The sequence below is a fragment of the Microtus oregoni genome, unplaced genomic scaffold (genome assembly GCF_018167655.1).
Source record: "Microtus oregoni isolate MIOR12 unplaced genomic scaffold, Mior012 000001F_ref0000356, whole genome shotgun sequence".
Classification (NCBI taxonomy): Eukaryota; Metazoa; Chordata; class Mammalia; order Rodentia; family Cricetidae; genus Microtus; species Microtus oregoni.
In genome coordinates this window covers 2,331,309-2,350,099 of record NW_024543060.1, presented here as the reverse complement: position 1 = coordinate 2,350,099, position 18,791 = coordinate 2,331,309, and the positions used below count along the sequence as shown (strand labels likewise).

General features: G+C 48.1%; 1 protein-coding gene across 1 annotated transcript in view; it reads right to left on the bottom strand.

Moving 5' to 3' along the window:
- Positions 1–10,081: 10,081 nt before the first annotated feature.
- The window catches only part of Fam124a (family with sequence similarity 124 member A), a 51,435-nt gene continuing 42,725 nt past the window's right edge, over positions 10,082–18,791 (bottom strand). Inside the window, exon 4 of the mRNA XM_041674542.1 lies at positions 10,082–12,546. Within this exon, the coding sequence (XP_041530476.1) occupies positions 11,752–12,546 (795 nt within the window). The 3' untranslated portion in view covers positions 10,082–11,751. The remainder of the gene's footprint in view (positions 12,547–18,791) is intronic.

Here is an 18,791-nt window from a genome sequence, read left to right as displayed (position 1 = left end):
CCCCAACTTGCTTTTGTGGTCATGGTGTTTCATCATAGCAATAAAACCCTAACTAAGACAAGTTGGTACCAAGAGTGGGGTGTTGCCGTGTCAGACCTGACCATATTGTTTTGGGGAGGATTGTGGAAGGACTTTAGAACTTTGGGCTTGAAAAGCCATTGATTGTTGAGAGCTCAATGGGCTGTTCTGTGGGAGCTTGGAAGATAAGAATGTTAGAAAAGTGCGGACAGTGGAGGTCTGGCTTGTGACATTTCAGAGGGAGGTGAAGGTTCTACCAGGCCATTTGTATGAAGAATCTGTCCTGTTTTGTAGGAGCCCGCTTGTTGGTTCCTAGCTGCTCAGCCCTGAGATAACCACACAGAAACTGTATTAATTAAATCACTGTTTGGCCCATTAGCTCTAACTTCTTATTGGCTAACTCTTACATCTTAATTTAACCCATTTCTACTCATCTGTGTATCACTACATGATTGTGGCTTACTGGGTAAAGTTCCAGTGTCTGTCTCTGGTGGGGTTACATGTCTTCTCACTAACTCCTCCTTCTTTCTCCCAGAATTCAGTTTAGTTTTCCTTGCCTACCTCTATTCCCTGTGCAGGCCTAAGACGGTTTCTTTATTAACCAATGGTATTCACAGTATATAGAGGGCAATACCACATCAGTGATGTCTGGTCAGCTAGAGCTGAATAATTGTCTGTGGTTAACAAGAGACCAGAAACACTAAAGTAATGCCTTTGCTTTACTGGGATAATTGATGCTGGTCAGCTGGAGCTAAGAAATTAGCAGTGATTAACGACTAGCATAGTTAAGGTGAAATCTTTTGGGAAATGTTTCCTCAGATTCATCACACAGAAGCTTTGTTCCAGAGGTGGTCAAGGTTGCTCCTTGCACTGGCAGCCACAGTTGGTCATGTGTAAGAGTCACCTAGATGGACCTGATTTGGAGGGCATGAAGGGATCATGGAGAGTGACTGAGACTTGGCATTGGAATAGGTTAGGAGAGGCCATTAGAGAAGATGCTTGCCTCCATAAGAGTTGAAGCCCTAGGACTGAAGGGATCACAGAGAGAAGATGAAGCTTGGCACCACGAAGAGCGCCCAGGAGAGGCTATTGGTGAAAGTGCAGCCCAGCTGCAGCAGAAGACCCCAGTATTTTGGAGATGCCAGCACCATGGGATGGCCGCCAAGAACAGCAGAAGCTGTGGAGTAGAGCTTGTCAGAGGGTAGAAGACAAGCTGTGTGTGCTGTAGAGGACATTGCTGGGGAAGTGACCCAAGCCCGTTGGAAGAGTCCAGAAGGTTGTGAGTGAATTCCAGACATTGGACATTGAATTATTTACACTGTTGAAGTTTGGTTTTTCTTCGTACAGATGTGGCTTTACTATGTGTCTTCCCTCTTGAAGTAAGCATATATTTAATGTATTTTTGATTTTACATAACCCATACTTGAGAGACTGAGTTTTTGAGGATATTTTAGGTTTTCAAAGAGACTTTGATTTTTTTTTTTAAAAAAAAGACTGAATTTAAAGTGCTTGAATTTGTAAAGACTGTGGGACTTATAAAGTTTGTGAAATGTTTTCTATTGTGATATTGATATTAATGTGTCATCTTGTGGGTGAATAAGAAAAGAAAATTGTAGCTTAACAGTGTGTGTCAAGTTGACAAGGGGTCAGTCTGTGCTAGCTAGTTTTATGTCAATTTGACATAAGCTAAATTCATCTGAGAGGAGGGAACCTTGATTAAAAAAATCTCCATATGGTCTAGCTGTTGACAAGCCTGTATTAATCATTTTCTTAATTAGTGATTGAGTGGGGAGGGCCCAGCCTATTGTTTGTGGTACCATCCCTGGACTGGTGGTTCTGGGTTCTGTAAGAAAGTGGGCTGAGCAAGCCATGGAGAAGAAGCCAATAAGCAGCACCCCTCCATGGCTTCTGTCTGCAGATTCCTGCCCTGTTTGAGTTCCTGTCCTGACTTCCTTCAGTGATGGACTACATGAGTAAGTATAAGCCAAATAAACCCTTTCCTCCCCAACTTGCTCTTTGGTCATTGTGTTTCACTGCAGCAATGGAAGTTCTAACTAAAACAGTTATCAAGAGGTCAGGGAAATGTCTCGGGAAAGAAGGTGTGCAAAATACTTAAAACTTAGCCACATGCATGGACGGACAGAAGTGGGTGGATGCCAGGACCATGACAGCTTGGCCCCACGGCCATGTACTAGGAGATCAAGAACACAGCTCCTAGTGGCATGAGGTCGTGGGTATGACTCTCAAGCAACAGGTCAGAGTTTAAAGCACATCATGCGTCCTTTAAACAAAATTCATTCCGACCAAAAGTCACTGTCCTGTGTCACTGTGACACTCCATTGTAGTCACAATTATGGGCCCTCTCTCCCAGTGAGAACCTGGGAGGATTATCAAGGAGACATGGGGTGGAGACTCGGTCACTTTGTGACCCTGCTGTTGGCATGGTCATTGTTCCAACGCGGTGACTTGCTCAGGTAGATTCTGCACCGTGAAGACACATACACGGCACAGTGAAGGGTCTGATGTCTTCAGCTGACAGATGAGGAGACTGAGTCAGAGAAGGTTGAGGAACTGGTTATGGTTAAAGACTTGAGGATCCAGGCTTTACCCACTAAGTCTGTGCTGTCTGGGTATCTAGGGTGGGAGGGTGAGGGAGGAACACAGACCTCAAAGTCTAAGAAGAACACAGAAAAAGCCAGGCAGATTTGGTGACGACATCAAGAATAGTTGAAGGGGGCGGGGTAAGTTTCTCCTATTTTACTATCTGTATTTTTAAAATATACAGGTAAAAAAATGCTTATTATAGAAAATATGTCAAGTTTAAATAAGAAAATGAATAGAAAAACAAATACTGCTCGTGATTCCAGAAGCAGTTTCTACTTTGATGCAGTGATTCTTGACACTGTGTCTGCCTCTGATTGCTTTTCCATAACCAAGGGACATCTTAGACAGTGTATGCTACTTCCTCTCTATTTGTTTATTAATTTATTCTGAGAAAAACTCTTATGTAGCCAAAGATGACCTCAAACTTGCAACGTAGCCAAGGCTGGCTTTGAACTCATGATCTTTCTTCCTCCTCTCTCCAAGTGCTGGGATTGTAAGCAGGTACCACACCTGCATTATGCATTCTTTTTTTTTTCCCTTGGAGACAGGGTTTCTCTAGCTTTGGAGCCTGTCCTAGAACTCGACCAGGCTGGCCTTGAACTCACAGAGATCCACCTGCCTCTGCTGCCTGAGTGCTGGGATTAAAGACATGCACCACCACCAGGCAACATACTGATTTTTTTTTTAACCTTAAACTTTTATCAGGCTTTCTTTTTTTGTTGTTAACATCCTTTGAGGCATTATTTCTTGTATTTGTGCCCCTAATTTCCTTTTCTTTCCAAATGTGTGAGTCAAGCAATATTCAGGTTTAGCACCCTCCTCCCGCCTCCATGGCTTGATACTATAAACTGTTCTGTGATGAGTGTATATAAGCCTTTAGCTCTGTTTAGATAATTTCTTGGGATCGAGTCCTGGAAACAGAATAGTGGGGTATTCCAAAAACAGGGGTTATAATCAGTGCTGAAGCCACAGACACACATAAATTGAGTATTTTTTTGAAAAAACCTTGGCTAACTTGAAAGGCAGAGGAAAGCCGTGTCTGACTGGTGGAAAGGCCTTCATTTTTGAGCATATTTATCTGGATGGTGGAGGTTTCTGGCCCATTCTGGAAGCTTGCCCCTAAAACAAGCACCACTCTTTCTTCACCGGAGTCCTGGCTGCATCCCCACAACTCAGCAAAGGAGGAAAGCAAGACCAAGACCAGCGAGTGACTTAATGAGGGCCACACAACGAGCGAGTTCATCTCCTCTGGCTCCACAGCTCCGTCAACTTTGCTGTCTTAGTGCTTCTTAGTATTTGAAGTGAATGAGGACCAGGAGGAGGAGCTGAGAGGGGCTGAGGGAGAACTCTTTGTGATTTATAGTTGGTGGTGGTGCTTGGTGGGGTGGATTTGGAGGCAGGGGAAAATGTCGTGACATGGGTGTGCGGCAGGCTGCTGAAAATTGAGGTGTAGCTCCCACAAAAGCGTGATGTGTGGGGAAGACTGAGGCAGGGACACAGGACCGCACAAGAAGACCGAGACGTACAGAGTGGGCAGAGTGGGAAATCTCAGAGCGCGGGCTGGGGTAGGTGCAGGACAGAACGGGATCGGTAGAGTTGCCTGGGATGATCAGTGTGACCCAGCTGCTAGGGCTAGGAGGGAGGCTGGCAAGGCTACTGGTTCTAGCAAGCGCAATACTGGGCAGAGGAGACAATTTTGATTGCAGGGTAGAGCCATGAACACTGAACCTCACCAGGAAGGCTAGTGGGTCCCCACAGGTCTGCAGAAACAGCTTGAATGATGAACACAGACCCAGGAAGTCACTGAATTTTATGACCAAGGATACCTCCAGGGCCCCCCAGGCAGGGGCAAGCAGGCTGGTATTGTATAGAGGAGGGGTGGTGAGCAGGCTGGTCTTGGGTGGAGGAGGCGGGGCGAGCAGGCTGGTCTTGGGTAGAGGAGGCGGGGCGAGCAGGCTGGTCTTGGGTGGAGGAGGCGGGGCGAGCAGGCTGGTCTTGGACAGAGGAGGCGGGGCGAGCAGGCTGGTCTTGGGAGGAGGAGGCGGAGCGAGCAGGCTGGTTTTGGGTAGAGGAGGCGGGGCGAGCAGGCTGAACTTGGGTAGAGGAGGCGGAGTGAGCAGGCTGGTCTTGGGTAGAGGAGGCCCATTTCACAGCTTGTGGAATGTAACTTGGAGAAGGCAAGGAATCTGTGGCTCAAATCAGCTCCCTCTTCTCCACCGGTTTGTGTCTCCGGCTTCCAACCACTGGCAAAGATGAAGGCTTTAGCTGTAGACCCAATTTACTCATTATCCTTGTTCCTTCGTGCCTTTGTGTCTTATTCAATAATGAGGCACTCGGATGAAGGGATGGGCAATCCTCACCCTGGTTGAGTAGGGCCGGGTTAGCTTCTGAAAGTCAAGCAATGCTAGATGACTTGGGGCCATTTGGGGAGTAAAATAGGTTTGGATCATGGAAACCTGTAAGAGGCTGAAGATCAGAGACGTGAGTGAAGACTGAGCTCAGTGTTGCCTGAAGTTATGGGATGGGAACCGAACACCTTACAGGAGGGCTGGGAGCAGATGAAGGTCATAGGTTAGAGGGTCAAAGGTTGCTATAGGGCAGCAGACAATGGCACCTTAGGCCCCTAGCGGGTTAAGCAGGGAGATGGTTCAGAGATGGCAAACAGCTTCTATAGACAGGAGAGAGCAAGAAGGAAATGGTTAGGGGAGGAATGCTCAGAGGTGGGGGTTTGGGAAGGAACAGTATAGAAGAGCAGTGTCCCAGGGGCTGGCTTCACTGCTGATGGCTTGAAACAAAACTCGGGTTGAGGCAATGATGGGTGGTGAGGTGGTTATCACAGCTGCGACGTCCTGTCTGTAGGAAGGTGGAGCGGGGTGCTAGGAGAGCTGGCTTATGAGAACCTTGTTTACCCACATCCTCAAGCTTGGAAACGAGGGCCATTCTTTAGAAAAGAAACACCACGTTTCTGAAACCCTTGTAGGTAAAACCTAGGGGCTTTGATACAAATTACATAGCTGAAGATTCAAAATGACCCACCGAGGTCCATATGTTACAGGTGATGGACCACTTCTGTTCACAGTGAACAACAGCTCGGATACGGGAGGTAGACATTTTTGATACTAAAATTCTAGACTCCATTTGTGAATTAAACAGAGGTTAGTTATGTTAAATGTGCAAGGAGATGATTCTAAAACCTATGTTTAAATGGTAAAGAGTAATGACAGTTGAGTGAATGAATGAATGAAATAATCGAATACCCTCATTGTTGAAGAAAGGAGTGTGGGGATTCGTGTTCCTCTGGACTTCCAGGTAGCTCAGCAAGGCAGTGGTGGGGATTTCCAACGCCCGTCTCTCTTCTAGCTGGGGGAGACTAGAGAATAGCCGTGGGCAGCTGCAGAGAACGGCTGAGGATGTAGGAGGGCTGGAGAGATGGGAGCCCTCCACCCACACAGGCTGAGACAGTGGCTCTTGGTAGAAGTTCAGCTGAAGGATGCACATCTGTCACAATAGAGAGAAGGTGTTCCTCTGTGCTGGAGAGGCACACACGTTGTCCCCTGCCCCCGCGCCAGCCACTATCTTGGACCAATGCAGTAACCCAGGTGAGAAGGTGACTTTCGGAATCTTTTCTAAACATTTCTTGGTTTTCTCCGAGAGTCTGTACCACGGTGACAAATCGCCACTAGTTTCCTCAGTCATATATAAATGTGTGTGTGTTTGTGTGTATGTATGTGTATAATGTGTATACTTAGATGTACGTGTATGCGTGTATATGTATGTGTCCATATATTTATTGTGAATGTATATATATATATTTATGTGTGTGTATAGTTACATTTATAGCTCTATAAAGCTGCTTACCTTTCTATTTTACTGGCTTTCAGGACAATTCAATTAGAGCAGTTATAATTTCCTTTATATTGCTAGATATGTTTGTACACTTCTCTTTTGGTCCTAACTTTCTATTTCTATTTATATAATTTAACTTGTCTCAGTGATTCGTAGGAAAACAAACTAGAAAGTGACCCTCAGAAGAATAAATGAAAGAGGAATGCCTTCTCCCTATTGTGATAGATGGAATCTTCTTGCTTGAAAGGGGCACTGGGTTTGTTGTGTTTGGGAGCAGTGGCCACCAGGCGGCACCAGAGCCTTCCATAGTCTTCTTCATGGAGGCCCTTTGGCCTGAAGTGTCTCCCTGCAGGGGTCATTTCTGGCAGGCCATGCATACAGGGGGTGGCCTCAGCACAGCAGCTCTGGGCTCAGGGCTGGAGGCAGGCACATCTGATTTAAGGGGACTTCAGGGTTTTTGTCATAGATATTCCCAAAGGAATGGAACTGATGGGTGGAAGCTGATTCTGGTGCCTGGAGATGCGGCTTTGTCCCTGTGCTGGTTAGGTTTATCAACCTCACACATACCGGTGCCACCTGGGAAGTGGGGACCTCGATGACAAAATGCCTCCATCAGATTGCCTGTAGGCAAGTGTGTGGGACACTTTCTTGATTAATGATTAATGTAGGAGGCTCAGCCCACTGTGGGACCTGGGTGGTTTAAGAAAGGCTGAGTAAGCCATGGAGAGCAAGCCAGTAAGCAGCATCCCTCCATGGTCTCTGCATCAGCTCCTGCCTCCAGCTTCCTGCCTTGAGTTCCCACTCTGATTTCCCTTCATAATGGGCTGGGACTGGGACATGTAAGCTAAGTAAACCATATCCTCCCAAGCTGCTTTTGGTCATTGGTTATTACAGCAAGAGAATGCTAAGACAGCCCCAAATGGAGCACTCAGGGAGGGTGCCACGGGGCACAGGAGGAGCCTTTGCACTGTCACTGAGTGTTCCTTGGATGTCTGTCTGAAAGGAATATACTACTCCACCTCTACAATAGAAAACAAGTCACTGGGGTCCTCCCTTAGAGATCCGAGGGTGCCAATGCCACGGCTCATGCTTGCCTGCATTATTTCCGAGGAGGGATTATGGCATTTAGAGCCATTTTGTAACTAGCCCTCTATGCCCCTAAACTAGAAGAAGCCTTTGGTGAAAATTAGAATAATATACTTATGTGTAATTTTTATATTCAGGTTCCTGACCCTTCCTAAATCCATTTGTTGCAATAACTAATGGTGACAAAGTGTATTTCCCCTGAGAATTTTTTTTCCAACATTAGCTTCGCCTGTTACTCTCTCAAGCATTTCCAGGGTATCCAGAAGAGGGGGAACCCAGCAAAGAGCAGATACATGGAGCAACTATAGGACCCTGAGTAAGTGGGGGGCACTGTCCTCTTATTCCCAGAGCTCCCCTGACATCCAGGCCTGGAGTTCACCAGCAAGAACTATGATTGGTGCTATTGTCGGGGTTTGCAATGGAGGAGCACGCCACAGTTTGTTTAAATTTTTATTATTTTTAGATTTATTTATTTAATGTGCATGAGTATTTTGCCTGTGTGTATATATGTATATCACATGCATGCCTGGTGCCTATGAAGGCCAGGGATGGCTTCTGATACCCTGGACCTGGAGTTATGGGTGGTTGCGAGCCACCATGTGAGTGCTGGGAACCAAACCCAGGTCCTCTGAAAGAAGAAACCTGCCTCCCTGTGATTGGTTCCTGTGCCCCATGTGTACGAGGTGAATGGGTACTACTGAGCTATGTCTACCGACCCCCATGGTTGGCTTCATTTGCCCTAATTTCCTTTTCCTGTATTTCTGTGAGTCTGCTTATTTGTCTGATAGCTGACAGACTAGAGAATTCATTCATTACAGAGAGAAGGGGCTAGAGAAACAGACATTTCTCCTCGTTTTCCTGGAATAAAGACACCAGCCATGTACTTGAGGCATTCTTTGTGAAAAGCAGACATCTGGTCTCCCCTGGGACACCCTAGAAGAGGAGTGGGATCCTGTCCTGTGATGGCCCTGCTCTGTGGAGACTCAGGCGATATTAGCACCAAAGCCAGTTTGTTCCAACAAATATCACCTCTTTCCTCCTTCCTCCGTCACAAAGGGGTCATCCCTGCCCCCACGAGTCCCTCTCTTGCACATTTAACCAACTGATGCAACTCAAGGTGACGTTTGTAGTTTCTCAGTTCAGCTGGGGACACAATGAGCAATATTTGATATTTAAAGCAGTCACTAGGTGTGCTTAGTGTCAGACAAGGCGACACCCTAAGCAGTAGCTAAGAATCAAGGCAAATAGGGCTGGAATGTAAACTTGACCATGGCATTTACTAGTCAGGCTGGGGGTGGGGTGGTCTAAAGTCAAGAACACAAGAAAGGATAAAATGGATACTTCTTAGATCCTTAAGCCTAATTTAGAAGAGAAATGGCTTATGTGATCATCTCAGTATCTTTTAGCTGAACAAATTTGTCACTTGGATTCCAGTATGTATCCTAAGGTACAGTAACTCCAAGAACCGGGAGCCACTGGCGGGTGTCAGAAGGAAAGCACTTGTCAGCACAGCCCAAAGCCAAGGTTGGCCAGAATGAAACTGTGCCAGGGACTCCTCTGAAGCCTCCCTCCATCTCCCACGCCAGCTCAGGGGAGCCTGGGAGTGGTCTGAAGCATTTGCAAGCCTTTCTTCTATGTGGTATCTCTGACATATTTCAGGCGTCAGTCAGTTTGGGAGACAAGATTGTGGGGGGATGTTTCACAGAGAAAGAGTAGTCATGCTGACACTGGAGTTGGGCTCCAAAGCATCCCTCGTGGGGCAAGTATACTAAAGAGAGGTGCTGTGGAAAATGGGGACAAGCCACACAGGGATGTAGGGTGCTCACTTTTGCCTCACTGGCATTTGGCAGCGATGAGCTGACTTCCTGTCCCTGGAGACCTGCCATGACCCCAGCGTTATTTTTCCTCCTCTCTGATGTTAGCATGCTGTTTATCGTTGCCAGCTATTGACCTGAGAAGCACGTTTCTTGGTGTCACACAGCAGCAGCAGCAGCAGCATAAGCTTGGAAAATCTAAGCTGACGGCTGTTGAAATACGGAGCGGCGGGCTGTGTCCTGCCACCCGGCTAGCTTTACCCGAAATAATTACACGGAAACTGTATTCTTTTAAACATTGCCTGACCCATTAGTTTCAGTTTCTTATTGGCTAGCTTTTACATATTGATCTAACCCATTTCTATTAATCTGTATAGCCCACGAGCTGGCTTACCAGGAATGATCTTAACCTGCGTCTATCTGGAGTGGGAGAATCATGGCGACTCACTGACTCAGCTTCTTTCTCCCAGCATTCCGTTCTGTTTACTCCGCCTACCTAAGGGTTGGCCTATCAAATGGGTCTAGGCAGTTTCTTTATTAATAAGAAATCAGTCCCACATCAGACGGCCAGCTGGAATCTTGAATCAACCTGCCACCGGCTGTTGAAATACGGAGGGCCATCTTGAGGGCTCCCCAGTTGCCGCTTGAGCCAATACTGGCCACAGCCTGTTCTTAGAAACGAAGTTTGATTGCGACTCAGTCGCTCTCATTCATATATCTTTTATTTTTCATGCTACAATAGAAGCAACAGCAACATATTTGGATAAAATTTAAAACATGATGGACAAGGTTTAAAATATTTATTATCTAGCCCTTTTCATAAGTTGGCTTACTCATGGTCCAGAATCAGAAGAGACCATGTTTTTATTTATTTACATTGGAGCAGAATTCAGAGTCCTAGGAAGTCCAAAGTGTTTGAGGCAAGGCAGAGCCTCAAGGTTCTCCTTGCAAGGATGGCGAACCTGAGGCTGACCGATGGTGATGGATGCTAAGGGAGCCTGAAGGTCCTGCTGGAAAGGTTCTGAGGCTGTGTCTGAGCTGGTGTAGGCCCTTCCGGAGAGGAGAAAACTCAGCCATGAGTAATTTAGTCAAGAAGCACCATACTAGGCAGGAAAAGTACACTCCCGTGCTTTTCTTTCCCAAGGAGAAACAGAATGTAGGGACAGTTTGGCATTGCCACCAACGCCAGCACTTGGCATTGGTGAGGTTGGGTTGTAGAAATAGCCTCACCAGGAGGCTGAACCACCATTCACACAGTGGCAGCAATGGACAATGGACGGGGAAAGCAAGTGTGGCCGCAGTGCCCACTTTCCCTAAGGCTTCTATGCACCGGAGGTTGGCTGTGTGGGGCAGCATGGTGTGCAGTTTTCAGCTTTGGGGAGCGGGGCTTTTGCTCACAGGAACAGTCAAAAGGTGAGCCAAAAAAATGTCCCAAACGCTTTAACTGTTTCCTGGAGACTGTGCTGCAAAAGATGGCTCTGGGCATTTATGGAGAGTGTGCTTTTATTAGAGCGTGCTTCTTAAAGTCAGAGAATCTCGCACGCTTCATAACCTATTACTTGCAGCTGCGGGCAATGAGTACGCTTACATGAATCAGTCCAGAAAGGAGGGTCTACAGGTTTGCTTACTCCCGTGAACCGGCTGTGGAAGAGCGTGCAAAACGAGTTTTCTTAACTCAGATTATTTTGGAAGTGTGCAAGGTATTGGTTGCTCATGCTAAATCCTTCTAAGGCTTATCAGCCAGTTGTGTGTAAACCTGGATTTTCAGGTGCTGAATGGCTTCAGAGCAAGGCATGCTGCTTTCTGACGCAGCTTGGCAGCTGCCCCACGAAGTTATCACAGCCAATGGAAGCAGGGCTTCAGGGTTCCAGGGTCTCTGGTCCCTGTGTGACTGTCTGTGGGGAGTGAGGAAGCCATGCATTCTGTATTGTACACTGAGCTCTGAGAGGAGTTACTAGGTGTCCTTGTCCTGTTCAACATTTTGGCTTTTGTTATTTTACTTTCACAATATGAACAATGAGTTGTCAAGTCAACTCTGGCTGGCTATGTCTTTTTTTTAAAATTTCAAATATTCATTTGAAGCATTAAATTGTATAATTGAGCATTCAAAAATAGATTTTTATGAATTAAGTGTGTTGAAAATTTATTTCCATAAAATGTCAGTTTCTTTCTTTCTTTTTTTTTTTTTTCTGAGACTTTAGAAATAATGTCACCTATCAGTTCTGGATAGGTGGCATGGCCAACATGCTAACCATCTTCCAAGATAGATAATTAAGTACTAGTCAGAGTTGGCAAACGGGACTGAGGTCACCCTGTGAACAAGAGCAGGGGGCAGTGGTGCCGGAGTTTCTGTGACCGAGCTTGCCTGAAAACCAGGACATGCTCAGATGTAGAACTCCTCCATGTCGTTATCCTCAGGGCTAGATGTTGTTGGGGGCAGTAGCGTGTCTTGGCCACTCTGTGTGGCTTTGGAGTCATGACAAGGGAGCTGTGGGGATGGCTGTGCAAGCGAGGAGACCCCAGAAGCAGAGAGGGCAGCAGTAGTTACATCTATGGGACTGGGAGACCCTTTGGTGAATTCAGGGTGGGAATCCCAGGAGGTAGCTGGGCTCACCTCACCGGCAGCAGGCAGTGGTCCTTCCTTGGGACTCTTGGGTGCTGGCCAGTGGCTGCTACATCTCTTGGTGGGGAGGGATGACTCCACTGTGTTGCAAAACCTACTGGGTGCAGAATATGCAGAGACCACAGACAGGTCTGAAGAGGACAGCCGCAGGCCCGTGTCCACATCTGTCTCCTGGGCCCCCTCTAAGTCATCAACAGACAGGAGGTGGCCTGGCCTCCATTCTGAGGCACTGTGTCTCTGGGAACCAGTCAGGAGTGGCTGTGGTTCAGTGGGGGAGGGGCCTCCACTGGGCAAACAAAACAAAGACTTGCTTCTCTGGAAAGAACGGGCAGGGCTGGAGGTGCTTGACTGTGGGGGACACTCCTGCTTGTTCCTCCTGGGAGGCAGGGCCACCTGGCTAGGTCCCAGGAACGGGCTGTTCTGCAGGGCTGTCTTGCTGCTGCCCTGGGCAGTGCTCGGTGTGTCGACGGTTGTAGACGGAGCGGAAGGAGGCTTCTTCTCGGAGGAGCGGTGCCCTCGGCTACACTTGGAGACCTTCTTGTGTGTCCTCTGTGCCTGCGGAGAGAGGGGTTCATTACTCAGAGGATATACTGGGGCTCATTGTTAAATGTAGCATGAAACATATTGCCATTCATTGGAAACTTCCAGCTCTCTCTGAGAAATACAGCTGACTCCCAGTGGTGACAGGGCATCGCATTGTGTAGAGACCGAGGAATGGGGCCCGGAGAGGCAGACGAATGGAGATGAGGATCCTTAGAAGTCTCCCTGCACTCCTCAAAGCTCTGCTACCCCTGTTTTTGCTCTTCAGCTTAGAGCATACAGCAAGGCTTTGGCAGAGGGAAAGATAAATGACACCTACACGCTTACATTTCTAAGGGATTCTTATTCTTTGCACTAGTCTGTTGGGTACATTCACCTGTTGACTTTAAGTAATTTGATTTCCTGTCACACCGAGGAATGAGTTGTAGTCCCTCCACCCCCACATTGAGATATGCTCAAACGATTTGAGATCACGTCAGCATGGGCCAGATGCCAACTCGTGTGGTTTCCTAGGTGCCTTGTGACTCTTCCTCGAGAACCCAGATACGGCACTGATGACAGATTAAGGAAATGGTCCCACCCACTGAGTTTACTGGGGTAATTTAGAGTAGCATAAGTCACTCTATGGTTGCGGAATCACCAAATAAGCCCAGATCAGCATGGGCAGTGGATGACTCATGGAAAGCAGCATCCTTTGCAACCCCTACCCACATTGCAGGCAGCTCCCCAGAAGAGAATCTCTCCCCAGCAACTGTTTACTCTTTTTACAACCTTGGAAAGGGCCTTGTGACTCTTTTTTAACTTTCTGAGTGTCCTGAGACTTCTAACTTTGTTTGGGTAACTTCCCGAGGCTCTCTGATTCTATTCAGAGAAAATAGTTCAACGCCAAGACACAATCTAGCATGGGCAGTAAGTATGCTTTCCACAAGAGAGAGGGTGTTGTGTGTGTGTGTATGGGGGGGGGGGTGGTCAGCACTTATTAACACACCGGTAGGAACTACGGGTTCCTTTCTCCTTTTTGCCTTTTAGGAATTAGGTACCAGAAGGGGACTTGTTGCTTCCTGAGGAATCATGAGGATGTTTGGTAGAGAAGACAGGGTAGCCCTTCAATGCCTCAGTGCTCATTTTCCCACACCAGCCCTGCTCAGCTGAGCCACTGTGCACCAGGATCCGGGGTGAGCAGTGCACCAGAATCCGGGGTGAGCAGTGCACCAGGATCCGGGGTGAGCAGTGCACCAGGATCCGGGGTGAGCCGGGCACCAGGATCCGGGGTGAGCAGTGCACCAGGATCCGGGGTGAGCCGGGCACCAGGATCCGGGGTGAGCAGTGCACCAGGATCCGGGGTGAGCAGTGCACCAGGATCCGGGGTGAGCAGTGCACCAGGATCCGGGGTGAGCCGGGCAACTCTGCACGTCTCACCTCCTCTGCTTCTCTCCTCTGGCCCAGAACGCAGATGACAACACAGAGTTTCAATCAGGCAACAGGTCTGAGGGCAGTGGGTCTGGATTTATTTAGGAAAGGCACACCTGATTTATGAATCCCTTAAAAACCAGAAAGTTTCTGCCAGGGTTTCTCGTGCCAGAGGCTGGCCTCAGACCTGTCTGCTGTCTCTTCTAGTAGCTAGAAGGGACAGGCCTTTCCTTCTAGCAGGTTGAGACACTCACCTTCACAACACACCCTCTCCCTCCCCCATTAATGAACCTGGTTCCCACAAGCCACCTAGCAGCTATTGTTCAGTGGAATAGTATCCATTGAGTACTTCTCAGGGACAAAGGAGAGGGAGCTACAGTGAAAACGATTCTGGTCTGACCATGTGAATTTAGTTGAAAGGAAAGAGACCAGAGGGTGTGATGGTTGGCACCTGAGGGGACTGGGGGAGCCTAGCCAGAAGCCACTGCACTGATGCTCCAGTTCTTATGTCCTGGGACACCTAAGCTCCACCTGCATGACACACACAGCCACCCCTTGGCCATTGGCTCAGAGGAGCAGAATCTCCATCCGGGGGCTGTCTGCCTGGCATTTCTCTCTGTATAGACATTCTCAGTCTGCAGCCTCTTTGGCTTTCGTCCCGATGGCTTGCTGATTCCATCCCGTCACCTAGGTTCTGCATGCCACAGCGGCAGCTCTTATTAAGGCTGTTTTTATTAAGTGTAACTTAAGTCAGTCAGACACAACAAGACCTCTGCAGAGATGGCGCAGGTGGCAAAGTGCTTGCTGCACAATTACGGGGACCTGAGTTAGGATCCTTGTCAGCCATATACAAAGACAAGCATGTGCCTGTCATCTTAGTGCTGGGGACGGAGATGGGAAGATTCCTGGAGCTCACTGGTTAGTCTGCCTAGCTGAACTGGTGAGCTCGAGGTTCAGTGAGAGACCCTGTCTCAAAAAATAAGGTAGGAAGTTTGTAAAAGACACTCAGCATTGACCTATGGTCTTCACATGCATGTGCACACAGGGACATGCACCCAAATGCACATATACATACACACACCACACATACACACACACACACACACACACACACACACACACATACTGCACGCACAACAAAAAATATTTTTCTTCAAGCCAAAATCATACAAGTCCCAAGTGCACGTGAGAAGGGTCATAGCTGGTGGCTGTTATGAGACAAACCAATTTTCACCATCACTTAAGTTTGGCTGAGTAAGAGAAGTCAGGATGAGCTTGTGGGGGAAGGAAGACCCAAGGGATGGAGACTTCTTCAAAGTCTGGAAAGGCATGGTTCCCCGGGCTGCCGAGTGATGTTTGTTTACTAACCAGTATGAGTCACAGTACAGGCACAGTTTCAGTGCCTCTACAGTTCTTGGTGAGCCAGCCTGCAGTCTGGAACTGCTTGAGAAGGGAAGCCAGTGGACACTGTTTCAGGGGATACTGAAGATCAAGGTTCCTGGTCAAGTGACTGCTGAGGGACAAACAAATCTGTCACTCTTAAGAAGCAGGGTGGAGTTAAATTTGGCTTAAAGTCCAGCAGGCAGGTGGACCGTGGGCTTCAGCGGAGGAGTTCATGCTTCCACAAGCCCATGTGTGTTCTTGCTAGTTTCTGTGGCACCACGAAGGTGGGAGGCCAGAGAAATCCCACATCCTGCTGCTCCGAAGGAAGCTGGCAGCAGCTCTGGTTTGCTGGGGGGTGGACCGTGTACAGTGGAGGTGCCTGCAGGGTGTGTATAACTCAGGCTGGCACAGTGCTGTGGATAACAGCAGGCATCCTGGGGAAAGGAGGCTGCGGAGCCTCTCCCACGCCACCATCTCTAGAGCCAGGGCTGATGAACATGGTGTATCTAGCGGGCCTCAGAATTACCCAGTGGGATCTCATCTGACCGAGGACAGCTCACCCATGCCAAGGATGGAGCTCTTGCTGTGCTCCCACGGGACTGACTCTGTTTCCTGCCTCCCCTGTCTGCTAGACTGGAACAATAGGGGCTGACAGTGAATCCAGACACTCTGCCCTGGCGGGAAGTTTACCGGAGTGAAACGAGAGCTTGGGCCTTCAGTGAGCCCCAGCAGTGACAGCAGCGACGCTGTGAAGACAGCCTGCCTTCCTCCCCTCTGGAGCAGTGTGGGCTGGATGCCCCACTGGAATTCACAAGGTTCTTTCCTCGCTATTTAAGGAACTCTCCCAAAGAGCGGAACAGCATGCATAAATTCTCTGCCTGCCTGCCTAGGGCAACCAGCCAGGGAGACCTGGGTAGGCTTCTCCTGTCACTAGGAAATTGGAATCCAGCTGCGAGCTCATCCTGAGACCTCAGCACAGGCAAACGAAGCCATCTCCTGAGGTGAAGCCCCTTTCTCAAAGGGTCTTAAGAGGCTCACTCCTACTTGGTAGAACCGTTCCTTCTGTAAGTGGTGAGGTGATTGGGTCTCTCCCTGGGGCCTGGGACGCCTCCCAGGTTGTTCAAGGTCAGGGAGTCCTGCCTCTGCTTCCTCTTTCCGAATAAGACTACCCTCTCCTGTTCTGTCCTTGGCCAAAACCACGACCAGCATAGCACTGCCCGCTGCCTAATAAATCAGAGATAGACCTTTAAACTCAGGGATTAACAACAACGAGACACATCTCAGGGAAAGTGGGTAGCGGAGTCACGAGAATCTGAGACTTTACTCTGCAGCATGGGTTCCACGGAAGGCGGCAGAGCTGTGCTCTCTCTTGGCTACCTTCTAGGAGGTGTCCATTTTCTTTCTAAGGGTATCGTCCATGGCCAAAGCCTAGGTCCCCTTTTGAATGGACAGGAGGAAAAGGCGGAGTCAGAGGAGAAGGACAAGGTCAGCTTAGGTGGAGGCAGCCAGGTACAACTGGCAACCCATGGCATTTTGAGGGGGAGGCTGGAAGATTGTGGAGGGGATTATGGGCTATATAAGTAACTGGCACTTTAAGGGGACCGGGGAGATGACTCCACAGTTAAGAGCCCAGGATGCTCTCTCTAGGACCCACATCTGACGCCTAGCACCCACATGGCAGCTAAGTACAGACCCAGGGGCTCAACACCCCCTCCTGGTCTCTGCAGCACCAGACACTCACGCAGTGACTTACATGCAGACGAAACACCCATGCCCATAAAATAAAAATTAAGAGAAAAAACTTGGTGGCTTAAGGCAATTTATCTGGAGTGTCATTCCCTACCCCTTTCCCACTCCACCATTATGGAACGGTGAAGCTTCCTGTAAAACCACGGATTCAAGCAATGCGCCAGCTCCTCTCCTCAGAATGGCGGTGGCAATGACTCAGGTCCTGAGAGAGGCGTGCACTCCCCAGCTTTGGTAAAATGTCATCAAAGCAGTGACAACTCACCCCAGCTGCACTCGTAACAGGCTCTGGCTTCCCCCACAGCTGGCTGGACTCCTGAGAGTGGCCCTAGGCTACCGCCCTCCTTAGCAAGCGAGTAAGACTCACCTTTCTATCAGCTGTGCTTTCTGAAATCCCTACCTGTGTGCTCTGGCCTTTGGGAATTTCCATTTCTATTCTGAAACACAACAGCTTCATTGCGTCCTCCCAAATGCTGCTTTCTATCTCTGCTTAGACGCCTGCCCATCCTCTGAGGCAAAGTGTAATGGGATATTAAGAAAACTGATCTGGCAACCTTTCTTCTGCAGAGTAGGAAGCACCCAGTCCCTGGGCACATTAATAGGGGCAGAATTTCTAGACACTGGGTGAGTATATTTTTAGTTTTAATAGGTACTTTTAAACACTCCAGAATTGATGCTAAAAAATGTATAATTCTACCAGGAATTTAAATGTATTTCAATTACTTCACACTTCACAAAGATCTGGTATTATCATTGTATTTAGTTGTAGCCCGTCTGGTGGGCAATAGTACTTTAATACATTAATTTGTATTTCCCTGATGACCTCTCCACTCCTGTCTCCAGGGTCTTACTATGTAGTCCAGGCTGACTTCAAATTCAGGATCCTTCTGCTGAGGCCCCCCGGGGTTGGAATTACAGGCCTGTACCACCATGCCTGACTCCGGGCATCTTCCCATGCTCATCGGCTGTGAAGACAACTCTATGTGTGAAGTGCCTGCCCTTTGTATATGTTCTGGACTGAATACTTTAAAGAAGGTATAAGCACCACAGATATTCGCCAATTGTTTTTACAATTAAACACTTCTATTTATTTTTAAGCACTTCTAGTTTTAATGAAGACATTTACATGCTTTTTCACTGCTGCTACTGTGCTATGTTAAGAAGGAGTTGTTGCAGGTGCCAACGAGGCTACGATTTGCTATGTGAGCCTGAAGCCTAGGGCTCGTCCCCGGAACCTATAGTGAAAAGAGGCAACTGAGTCCTGAAAGATGTCCTCTGACCCTCACCCCTGTGGCACCTGTGCAGCTGGGTGTGTAGGCATGCACGTGCACACACACACACACACACACACACACACACACACACACACTCAAGCATGCGTGTAGGCACACGCTTCTGTAATTCGTATTAAGGTCATTTTAAATGATTTATATGTATGCTAAAATAAACCATAAGACAGTTATTTTGTTTTTTGTTTTGTTTTTCAAGACAGAGTTTCTCTGTGTAGCCCTCAAACTCAGAGACCCACCTGCCTCTGCCTCCCCACTGCTGGGATTGAAGGTGTGCACCACCACACCTGGTCTGCCGTTTGGTTTTGAGAGGGAAAAGTTGCAAAGCTTCTGGTATTTAAGAAAGACAGCGGGTATAACTAATGCTTGAGAACAATAATTTCTATGTGAGAAAGTTCTGCGAGTCACCTCAGGAACCTGCTTTATGTAACA